Consider the following 12054-nt stretch of genomic DNA (forward strand, 5'->3'; position numbering starts at 1 on the left):
GGGTAGTTTTTGCCCTGTCTCTGGGCACAGTGAGTGTAGAAAGTCTGGATTGAGACAGGAATGTGGTACTGACACCTAGGGGTGTGGAGGCTGCCGCTAGAAGAAGGTAAGGCGTGTGTGGCGAACAGTGGCCCCGATCACAGGAACACTGATCCAAAACTTTGCTGTCGCGGTCTATCAGAACCCACTCGCTAACGAACGCCCTCTCCGATGACATCACAGATCTTCCGCACTTCTAATTGGCGGAGCGGCATCCGGCTACTCTCGCGATATTTCCTTGCGAGATCCCGGTTTGTTTCCCGGCGCCGGGACCTCCGGTTGTGGATCGCGAACCACGTTACGAGCTACCGGGACGCCATAGACTAGACGGGCTTCCGGAACTCGTCCAGAGGCGGCGACTCTTTGCAGACGTCCCAGGGCACGAGGTTTGGCTCGCGAGTGTGCTGCCTGCCAGGCGCGCGGGCGCATGGGACCGATTCAACATAGCGCGGCCGGGCCAACCTGCAGGGCTTCCAGAGGGTGCCAGCCTGTGGGCGCTGGTCGCTTAGGTCTCCATGGAGACAGGCCTTTAACCACTTTTTCGCCTGTCATTCTTCGGACTCCACGTGGGAATCTGAAAGATGTAGATGGGAGGGAAGCAGCAAATGGTACCTACGAGCAGAAAGTCACCAGGCTGCACAGGGGTATTTCCCGCACTGGGGATGCCCAGTTCACCAGAACACACGTTTATCCATAGAACACGCGGAATCACCGACTCTGTTTTCTGTGCAGTCCTCAGGACTCCGGGATCAAATACTGCTGCAGACATGTCATTTACCCAAAATGTCTCCAATTTCCTTCTTCAGTACCTTCTCACTTTGTACCCTGGCTGCTCGTTTAGGAAACTACTTTCTAAATTTAAATAAGAACTTCAAATTCTTCCCTTGTTGTCTGCTAGCTGTGTTCATTCTTAACCTTTAGGTGGACTGCTCACTTTACTGTATTGACTTTTTGTCCAAATGTACGATGAATTCTTTAGTATCAGGATCAGCCTGACATTTAGCCGTAGCGTGAACGTTTAGGTCATAGTGGTCCACCTTTTCGCCATTAAAGGTATTTGCCCCTCCCAGAATGTCTCTAGCAGATGTTATTCATTCCTTGGTTTTGTCCAACAAATGTTTATAAATGTTTACATGCCTGAATGGTGAAAGAATTGAGAATTAAAACACTGGACTCGCCATTAAAATTGCCACCTTCTTGGAGTTTGCTAATAGGGAAAACAGACAGTACATAGATGAGAGAGTACGTGTAGTTTCAGGTAGTAAAACGTGCTGTAAAAAATTACGGAAGGGGTGTGTGTCAGTGATGACATTGTACGTCAAGTGGCAGAAAGCTTCTCGGGTGGTATTCAATCACAAACTTGGATAATAAGAAGTATGTCTTGCCGTATATGTGGGACAGCATTAGTGGACAGATCTGGAAGGCTCATGGGTGATAACAAGAGCATCAAGAGTTGTGAGTGCTCTTAAGGTGGCAGAGCAGATTGGTTTGAAATGAAAAATAGGAAGCTGGGTTTTCAGGCTTTGAATACCAACACCCAAATTTGGATATTAATAATTAAATTGTATTTAGTGCCATTGGAAACCCTTGAGATTATAAGTAAGTGCATGTTTAGACTTTGTTAATGATTTTAAAAGATTACTTTGATGATTGACAAGAATGAATTCTTCAGAGGTGGTGGGGGTGGGGAGGCAGTTAGTAAGCTGAGTCAGGCCTATAGGTGAAATTATATTGAGTCAGTTTCTGCCTGGGAGAGAGTCTGAGGGTAGCCCATTCTTCATTGGACCACAGATGTCTTCTTTGACTTAAGCTGGAATTTGAAGCTTTTGTCAACCTTCTAATCCTTCAGTGGGACAAAATAAATTTCTCCTTCAAAGCAGCAGCTATTTTAAGCACTGCATAGTGAGATTCCTTTTCAAACAACAGCAGTAAAAACACTAAACAAACAAACAAGCACACAGGGTTTTTTTTTTTTTCTTTTTTTCTTTTTTTGTAAACCAGATATCCTCAGCTCAATGGTTGTCAGCCTGGGGCAGTTGTGCTCTTGATAGTGGCACTGTTGGAGACATCTGTTGGTTAGTAACTTGTTGGAAGTAAGATGCTCCTGGCATCTAATGGGATAGAGCCTGGGAAGCTAAGCATCCTATAGTGCACAGGACAACATCCTCAGCAGTCATGTGGCCTAAATGTCAGTGCTGCAGGAGAAACCCTCCACTGGACTAACATCTTAAACTCTTCTTTCTTTCAGAGACTACTGTTTGTCCTGTCTAAAATGGGTGTGAAGAAGAAAAGAGAAATGCAGGTTGCTGCGTTGACTGTTTGTCATCAGGACCTGGAAATTTTGAGATGTAGGTGATTTTTTTTTTTAAGTTTCATTAGTTTAGTGAATGAATTTGCAAGTTTATAAGCAGGGTATTTAAATCTCTGGGACCCTCTAGAATATAATGCTGAAATTCTTTCTGTTTAATTTTTTCATTTTTTGCATTCAATTATGGATAAAAAATAGTTTTGTTAAATATTATTTGTTCTTAGACTGAGTTCTGCTTGCTATTTTGGTTTCTGTACTTTTTAAAAAAATTTATGTATGTATGTGCACCAGGTATGTGTATGCCTGAAGCCCACAGAGATCATAAGAGGGCATCAAATCCCCAGGGACTGTAGTTAGAGAGGGTAGTGAGCTGCCATGTGGATGTTGGGAACTGAACCTGGGTTCTCTGCAAGCACAGCCAGTGCTCTTAATGGCAGGCCTCTGTATCTATTTTTACTTTATTATTTATTAATCTTTGTGTGTGTGTACGCACACACGCGCACATACATGAGTGTGCACGCTCTCACTCGCTGTTTACTTTTTTTGCCAATTTGAGCTAGAGTCACCTGGGAAGAGGGAAGTTCCATCAGAAAATACCTCCATCAGGTTAGCCTGTAGGCAAATCGGTGTGTGTGTGTGTGTGTGTGTGAATTTCCTGATCAATGATTCCCAGCCCATTGTAGGCAGTATGACCCTTGGACAGGTGGTCTTGGGTTGTATAATAAAAGCAAGTTGAGTAATCTGCATGGAACAACCAGTGAACAGAGTTGCCTCCATGGTCTGTTTTAGGTTCCTACCTCCAGGTCTCAGCCTTGAGCTCCTGTCCTGACTTCCGCTAGTGATAGACTGTGACCTGGGAGTTGAAAGATAAAATAAACTCTTTCCTCCCTAGGTTGCTTTTGGCCATGGTATTTGTCAGAGCAGTAGAAAGCAAACTATGACAGCATGTGTATATGTGGACATACACATGCCCTGACACAGGTGTAGGGGTCAGAAGACAACTTTGAAGAGTTGGCTCTTCTCCCTCCACTGCATGGGTTCTGGGGACTCAAACTTAGGGTCAGACTTGGTGGGAAGCCACTCACTGCTAACCCACTCACTGGCCCTGGTTTATATCCTTAACAGTTTTGTAGCATGTATATAAGGAAGGAATAATTAATCCATATGTAGCTACATTATTGAAAGTTTTGTTCCTGTTCCTTAGCTTTTGCTGATGCGGAAGGGAAAAATCTAGCCTCTTTGTTGTTACATTGTGTACAGCTCACTGATGGAGTGTCCCAAATCCATTCTGTTAAACAGGTAAAGTGGAGTTTTTGTTCATGATGTGTCTTAAATATTATGCTATTATGGATTTTAAAAATTAACTGACAGTTTTTGACTTTAGTTATTTAATGCCAATTTATCACCAAATGATAGTTTTTCCTTTTTCTGTTCATTGTGTAATGTGTGAGCAGCAATAGAAATAGTAAATAAGCTTCCACCATCATTGTGATTATAAGTAGATAGGAGATAATTGTGTGCAGTTTGTTAAAATTTTTATTTCTTTGGTTTTCCTGAGACAGGGTTTCACTGTGTAGCCCTGGTTGTCCTGGAACTCACTCTGTAGACCAGACTGGCCTCAAACTCTCAGAAGTCTGCCTGCCTCTGTTCCCAAGTACTGGAATTAAAAGTGTGTGCCACCACTACCTGGCAATTTTTTTAAAAAAATTACTATTAATTTTGAATCTTTAATTTCGGCAGACACATTTGAAAGTTAATTTAAAATATAAATTGTTCTTATTTGTATTTCAGCATTTAGATTTTTTACACATACACACTTTGAAATCAGTTAAATATATATTTTTTTTTTTTTTTTTTGGTTTTTCGAAACAGGGTTTCTCTGTAGCTTTGGTGCCCATCCCGGAACTAGCTCTTGTAGACCAGGCTGGCCTCGAACTCACAGAGATCCGCCTGCCTCTGCCTCCCGAGTGCTGGGATTAAAGGCGTGCGCCACCACCGCCCGGCTCAGTTAAATATATTACTCACTTCTAAAGAATGTTATGGATTTTCTATATTGCCCTGGGACTTGTGTGTGTGTGTGTGGGGGGGGGGAGCCCGTATATGGCGGCTCTGTTGAACTTGTCCATATTGAGTTTCATGGTCTAAGTTGATGAGGACTACTGACCAGTAGAATCAGTCTGAGAATGTAGCTCCATTGGTAGAGTGCCCCGGTTTGCGCCTCAGCACCGCATACATCAGACATGGTGGCACATGTCTGTAGTCTCTACTCTCAAGAGGTAGATGTGGGAGTATCAGAAGTTCAAGGTCACTCTCCTTTTTCCTTTCAAAGAAAAGGAAAATGACTTAAAAGAATATTTGTAATCATCTTAGTTTGATGTATTTGATATTAGAATTGCTTTGATTTTTTTTTTTCACTGTAGATTGTGCCTTTTCTGGAGAAGGTAGATAAAAATGGTGTGTGTGATCCTGCTATTCAAAGTTGTTTGGATATTTTAGCAGGCATTTATTTTTCCTTGACTCTGAAGAATCCCTTGAAGAAAGTTTTGATAAGGTAAGGAAAAGAAAAGAGTATAAGTTGAATGCTACAAAAAATAGCCAGGAACTGGAGATAACATTTCAGTAGTAGTGTTTACCTACCTAGTCAGGTGAAACCTGACTTCCATCTCCAGCACTTAAAGAAAGAAAGAGAAAAAAAAGCAAAGTTCATTCACTGTTTTGGTAAAATAAAACTAAAGTATATTACTACAAATTTCTTTTCTTTTTTCTTTTTTTTAAAGATTTATTTATTATGTATATAGTGTTCTGTCTGTATGTATGCATGCGGGCCAGAAGAGGGCACCAGATCTTATTACAAATGGTTACAAACCACCATGTGGTTGCTGGGAATTGAACTCAGGACCTCTGAAACCACAGTCAGCTCCTAACCTCTGAGCCATCTCTCTAGCCCCTACAAGTTTCATTTATACTCTCTATGTATCTGTCTGAGGTTTTTAGAAAGCAAAAAGCCTTAGGTTATAGGATTAAAAAAAAACAAGCTGCACATTTATTCTTTGGGCCCCAGTTCACTGATTTCTGGGTCAGTTCTTTTACATGGATGTTTAAATCTATCATCTTGCTTTTTTTCCCTGTCCCCATCTTTTCTAACAGATAGTACAGGATTATATGCTCCATATAAAGTATTAAGTAATACAGAAGTCTAAAAAATTAAGTGAAGCTTGAATTCCGCTATTTCTGCCTTGTTTCATTAGGAAAGGGTTGTCACTTTAATTTTGGATTTTGGTTTTTGAAACCTTTCCTTTGGGTTTAACATGTATACTATGTTTTGGTTTTAATATTTTTACGTAAATTGGATAATACTCTACACAATACTCTGTAGTTAATTTGTTTATTAAAGAATATCTTGGAGGGCTGGTGAGATGGCTCTGTGGGCCAGGGTAATTCTCATCAAGCCTGATAGCCTGAGTTTTATCTTTGCCTCTACGTGGTAGAAAGAGAACCAACTCTTACAAGTTTGATGTCCATATGTGTGCTGGGGTACCCATGTGTAAACAAAGAAGCAAATAGAACATCTTAGAGAAATTTCTATATCAAAATAGCCCTTTTAAAATGTGTTCATTTATTTTTGTTTTGTGAGTGTTTTGTTTGCATTTATGACTGTGTATGTACTCCATATCACGATATATCAAAATGTATATCATGATACATATTATTTGGTTTATTTAATCTCCTTGCCACTTATGAATATCCGATGTTGTAGGTTTCATTATTTCAGCGATGCTACAGTGATTTTATTTGTAATACATAGAATGTGTGTAATTTGCAAGAATTACTAGAGTGGGATTTCTAGACCAAAAGGCCTGTTTTGTAGATGTTGTTGACTGCTTTTCTCCTAAGCTATTTATTTACGATTCTCCAGCTGTGAATGACACTGCTTGTTTCATTGTGTCTCTCCAGCACTGGATGATACCAGTTTTTACATTTTTAAAATCTAAAGATGAGAAATTCTATTTTATTATCTTTTGTTTATCCCAGACTGTTAATGTTGAACTTTCCTTGTTGCTGGGTTTTGACCCCCATGAGACTCCTGTATGTTAAGCAGATACCCTCCCATTGAACCACATTGCCAACTCATGGTTGAACATTTTTGCAATGTGTGGAGTTTGATTACCTTTTAAATTATTATATATCTTTTTATTGTCTTATAATCTTTTCTTGATTTATAAGTGCTTTATATAGATTATGTGCCAAATATATTCCTTTATTTTTCACTTTCTGCATGATATATTGTCTTTGTAAAAATCAAAAGACCTTGATCTTACTAATTCTTTTCCTTATATAGATTTTTAAACTTTTTGCTATGCCTATTTATGTTTTCTCTAATTCAAGATTGTTTATTTATCTGTCTTACTTTTTTTGTTCATTTTTAAAATCCATCTACAATCAAGTTTTGAGTATTGGGTGAGGTAGGGATCTAGTTTCACCTAGGATCTCTGTTATCCCCAGATTGTTAGCTCATGCTTTTCCCTTCATATTTAGAATACTCCTTATCGTTATGTATTTTTATATAAAGTAGGTTTGATCGCTTTACACTTGTGTGTATTTGTTATACCAATACCACTCTTCTTTTACTGTTTTAATAATATGATTCAAATACAGAATAAGTTACCTTTCTACTAAATTTTCTTTTTCAGAATATTCCAGTTTTTAGATTATTTCTTCTAGAAAGTAGTGAACTTTTCAAATAAAAAAATATATGTTTTGATTGATTATAATAAGGAAATTTTTGTTAAGTACTTACTGTGTTTCAAGCACATTTCTAGGAATTGAGGTTAAAATGAATATAACAGCTTATATTTGTGGAGTCTTAGATGCTAAGGGAAACAGGACAGCCAGCACCATGTAGAGGATAACAGATGGCTCAAGAGCCTTGAAGAAAGTGGAGAAAGGAGCATTAGCATGACTGCGTTTACTGTATGGTTGGTCACGTCTCACCTCTTCCTTCACTTACAGTATGTGATATTTGAGATTGACATACAAGATTTGAGATGATAATTATTTGGTATTTGAAGGAAATGTGTTTCAGATGGAGGAAATAAGTGAAAAGATTTTGAAAAGCTCTCAGAACAAAGAAAAGTCATATAGTCAGAGCTAAGTGATCAAGGATTGAGATGAAGTCAGAGGGCTAATGGTGAGGGAGAGAGGCAGGTTTTGAAACGCCTTGTAGTTTACTGTGAGCTATGCTTATTAGTGCCGCTGTTTGTGGAACTTGTTAGAGGATCACAGGTCAGTTCTTCACGTCTCTGCGTTCTACATTTGGCAAACTCAGGTCATGTACTGAACATGTACAAACTTGTTTTCTTTATTATCGTCCCTTAAACGACAGAGAAAACAACTGTTAATTTAGCATCCACATTGCATTGCACATGGCAAACATCTTAGAGGTGGTTTAAAGTATATGGGAGAATATACTCTGTATGTTATACAGGAGGTCGACTATCCCCCAGTTTTTGTACCTGGTTGGTTCTGAAACCATTCTCATAGTAATTGGTGACTGCATGGTGCTTTAGTACTATTGTGTAAGCTGAGACTGAGTATTCCATTTCCTGGTCACCCAGACCTGAATAATCACACAGAAACTATATTAATTACAACACTGTTTGGCCAATAGCTCAGATGTATTTCTAGCTAGCTCATAACTTAATTTAACCCATTTCTATTACTCTACGTATCGCCTTGAGTCTGTGGCTTACCAGTAAGGTTCTGGCCTCTTACTCCTTTGGCAGCTTACACGGCATCTCCTTCACTCCATCTACTCTTTGTCTATGTCTCTGTTCGAATTTCTCATCTGGCTTTACTCTGCTAAGCCAGTGGCTGAAGCAGCTTTCTTCATCAACCAATAAAAGCAATACATATACAGAAGGACTTCCCACTTCACTATTGCTCTGGCTACTCTGTTGAGAGAAGTCTGGGGGATCAGAAACAGCAAAATGGAACCAGGGAGACAGATGAGAAGTGGTAGACAGGGAACTTTGATGATGTTAGTATAAGGTTATAATTTTAGTGCTGTATTTTGAAGGTATGGTTCAGTGTTTAACATTTGTATATTTCTCCTCCCTCCATACTTAACCCAAGCTTTTCATTCTTCACTGCTTTTTTACAGCTCACTGAATGGCCTACCTAAGTTTTTTCTGACTGAGGCTATACACAGTTTTACTTCTCACCTTCAAGAAGAATTAAATACTGCTGACTTATATTCTTATAGAAAAGTAATCGACAATATATCTTCCTGCATGGAGAACTTTAACTTGGGTAAGCCAGTACTTTTCCTGACTAATGTCTGTCATTACATCACTTTTTAAAAATGTTCACTTTGGCAAAAATTCCTTAGCATTGTTATTTTCCTACCTGCAGGTAGAGCAAGTGTTGTCAATCTACTTGAAAATGGTAAGTCTTGATATTTTCTTTGCTCTGAGGGGTGACAGTTTCTGGAGTGGTTTTGAAGATGACTACTTCCCATTTCTTGGGAGAATTGGAGTATCTGACATAACTAAAGTACACCATGCTACTTTGAAGTTACTGCTTCTCAATGACATCATTTCTGGTAGACGTTTGAAAATGTTCCTGGTACTGAAGCTGGAACCCAGTTTGGACTTCTGGTTTGTCATTATATTCTTTTTTTTTTTCAGTGCTTCATTTTCTGCACAAGAGTTTAATTGAAATCCTGGAAGAAAACAGGCAAGTGCTGTATGTCTGCGTGCTTGTGCCTATGTGTGTGCCCTTTTGGGCTTGTCTTGTACAGAGGAAACTTTCTTAATGGTCTCAGAATGTGCTGTTTCCGACATTTAGCGTTTAGCATGATTATTTAAATTTCTTTTTTAGAAGTGATATGTGTAATTTTTAATTGATGTTTTTGAGACAGGGATTTACTTCATAAACCAGGCTAACCTCAAACTTGTAATCTTCCTGCTGTAGCCTCTCAGGTGCTGAGATGACATGTATGTATCACCATGCTCAAATAATAATTTTTAAAAGATCATTATTATGAGAACTACTGAGAAAGAGAAAAGTCGTTTCCTCTACATTTGAGTGTTTGATATTTTCATGGGTGAAATTTCTTATTATCTTTCTGAAGATATTACTAATAGTTACCTTTGTTTTTTTTTTTTTTTTTTTTTAAGTTTTCTTCGATTTACATAGTATCTGGCTTTTCTCAGTTTCTTTTTACCTCCTGTTTGCTGTGTTTGTTGACTGTATTTTTGGCAATAAACCTTCCTCAGGCTGATCAAATATTCATGAAAAGGTTACTAAACATTATGTGAATCTGTGCACATGGGTGGGGTTGGCTGCAGGTTTGGTCTGTTTTTTGGGGAATCCTTTAAGCCGTGCTCTTGCTCCTTGGGGAGTAGATTTACAGTAGCATCAATATCTAGACTTTGCTTTAATATTCTTACTGCTGAGTGGCCGTATAAAGCTGAGATCTTGGGTTTTGACAGCCACCAGGCACATGTTTACCTATTTCTCCTTTCTTCAATACAGCATAGCTGCCTTATCTATTTGCACTGTTTTCCTGACAGATATTGGCCGGTTGTTACTCTTACCACGTATCTCAGACTGCGCTTAAACTGAAATCCTCCTGGGCCACTAATCCCAGTTGACATGCCTTACTTTACATTCTGCACAGGTGAACTAGCTGTCCGCTGTCTTAGAGGTTTGCTTTAGAGTGCTTATTCTTTCTAAGATGTGTAGTCACTTTGCCTGTTTTCTGCCCTGCATTTACCTGCATTTACTTCCACATCAAAGCCAGCACTAATGTGCCCATGGTTTCTAAGCTTTTTGGAGTTATAACTGAGGTTGTGTTTGAGTTACTCTCTGATTTAGTGTCCATCTTTCCTTATTCTGCTAAGTCAGTTACTAGTAGTTATATGCTTGACAGCTTCTAAAATATTGCCATTATCACCTTGTTCCTTATGTATCTGTTTATGCCTTTTTATATTTTATTTTATTTTTTTTTTTATTTATTTATTTTTTTTTTATTTATTTATTATGTATACAACATTCTGCCTCCATGGATGCCTGCAGGCCAGAGGGCGCCAGATCTCATTACAGATGGTTGTGAGCCACCATGTGGTTGCTGGAAATTGAACTCAGGTCCTCTGGAAGAACAGTCACTGCTCTTAACCACTGAGCCATCTCTCCAGCCCGCCTTTTTATATTTTAAATCATGGCTGCTAGTTTAGGAAAGTTCTGGAATGGAGTAGAAGTATTAACTATATGCCCACTTTAACCTGTGGTTCTCTCCTTCAAGAGGAGCTCCTTTGTCTCCTTTTTAGACTCCTCGGCTCATCTCACGAACCAGGGTCTATTCCTTTTATTTCTTCTTACTATTTCTTTGTTGCCAGTCACTGTCTGTATTATATTTAGGATTTTCACTTAGCTCTTCTTCCTTAGTAGATTCATATAGTCAGTTGGTTCCCAGATACTTTGACTTGACAATTTTATAGGTGCTTCAAGTTCAGTGTATGCAAAAGAAAATTCACTGTCTTAAGAAGATACAAACCCTGGTCACTTCCATTCTACTTTCTGTCTTTTTTTTTTTGGTTTTTCGAGACAGGGTTTCTCTGTGGCTTTGGAGCCTCTCCTGGAACTAGCTCTTGTAGACCAGGCTGGTCTCGAACTCACAGAGATCTGCCTGCCTCTGCCTCCCGAGTGCTGGGATTAAAGGCGTGCGCCGCCACCACCGCCCGGCTTCTACTTTCTGTCTTTGAGTTTGCTTATCTTTGATACTTTATATGAATGAAATCATGTAATATATGCGTATTCTTTATATATATTTGTACATGCATGTAGATTCATTGTTTATATATATTTGTGGTGACAAATACAGTTTTATTCTACAGCCCAGATAGGCAATGAGTTCTTGATTTTCCTGCTTTAGTCTCCTGAGTGCTGAGATTACAGGCATATATCATCATGTCCAGCCTGACGATATGTTATCCTTTTATATCACACTTATTTCATTTGGAATGTTTTTAGGATCTGTCATGTAGTAATGTGTATCAGAATTTTATTTTTTTTATAGTCAAATATTCCACTGTGTATATAGGGCACATTTTGTCTATTTGTTGCCTTTTTTTTTTTTTTTTTGGCTCTTTCTACCCTTTGGCTGCTCTATAATGCTGCTGTAAGTATTGGTATACACAAGAGCCTGTTTTAGTTTCTGTTTTCTTTTCTTCCTCCCCCCTCATTTGTTTGTTTTTTTAAATAAGGTCTTGCTCTGTGGCCTCAGTTGGCTAGAATCTCAGCAGTAGCTTAGGCTGGTCTCAGAGTTGTATTGCGGCAGCTCTTCTGCTTCAGCCTCCCATGTACCTCACACACTTGCCTCTGCTTTTATTTATTGGAGATATATACCTAAGAGTGGGCTAGCTGGGTCTATGCTAATTTTGTTTGTTTTGAAGAAGTTACAGTTTTCCCTGGCCTGAGTTTTAATAGAGTTTTCTGTTTTCCCCTTTTGAAAATAGAGTGAGAAGAATGAGGCTGAAGGCTGGGAGAGCAGGTGAAAGCTATTGTAACCCAAAAGAGGCAGCTCAGGTAGTGGCTGTGGACACGGTTTGGGTCCAGATGTATTTTGGAAACAGAACCAAGATTTCCTTGCAGATGGGATAGAGAAGACAGGAGGCCAGCATGATTACCATGGCTTTAGAAATAGA

The 12054-nt window shown here is 39.0% G+C and overlaps 1 protein-coding gene across 1 annotated transcript in view; it reads left to right on the forward strand.

The window, feature by feature from the left end:
• Window positions 1-306: 306 nt before the first annotated feature.
• Thada (THADA armadillo repeat containing) overlaps window positions 307-12054 on the forward strand; it is a 317002-nt gene continuing 305254 nt past the window's right edge. The window contains exons 1-7 of the mRNA XM_057784137.1: window positions 307-425; window positions 2288-2387; window positions 3552-3646; window positions 4768-4898; window positions 8508-8656; window positions 8759-8791; window positions 9034-9082. Of these exons, the coding sequence (XP_057640120.1) occupies window positions 2312-2387; window positions 3552-3646; window positions 4768-4898; window positions 8508-8656; window positions 8759-8791; window positions 9034-9082 (533 nt within the window). The 5' untranslated portion in view covers window positions 307-425; window positions 2288-2311. The remainder of the gene's footprint in view (window positions 426-2287; window positions 2388-3551; window positions 3647-4767; window positions 4899-8507; window positions 8657-8758; window positions 8792-9033; window positions 9083-12054) is intronic.

This window comes from Chionomys nivalis, chromosome 1 (assembly GCF_950005125.1).
Source record: "Chionomys nivalis chromosome 1, mChiNiv1.1, whole genome shotgun sequence".
NCBI classification, from domain to species: domain Eukaryota; kingdom Metazoa; phylum Chordata; class Mammalia; order Rodentia; family Cricetidae; genus Chionomys; species Chionomys nivalis.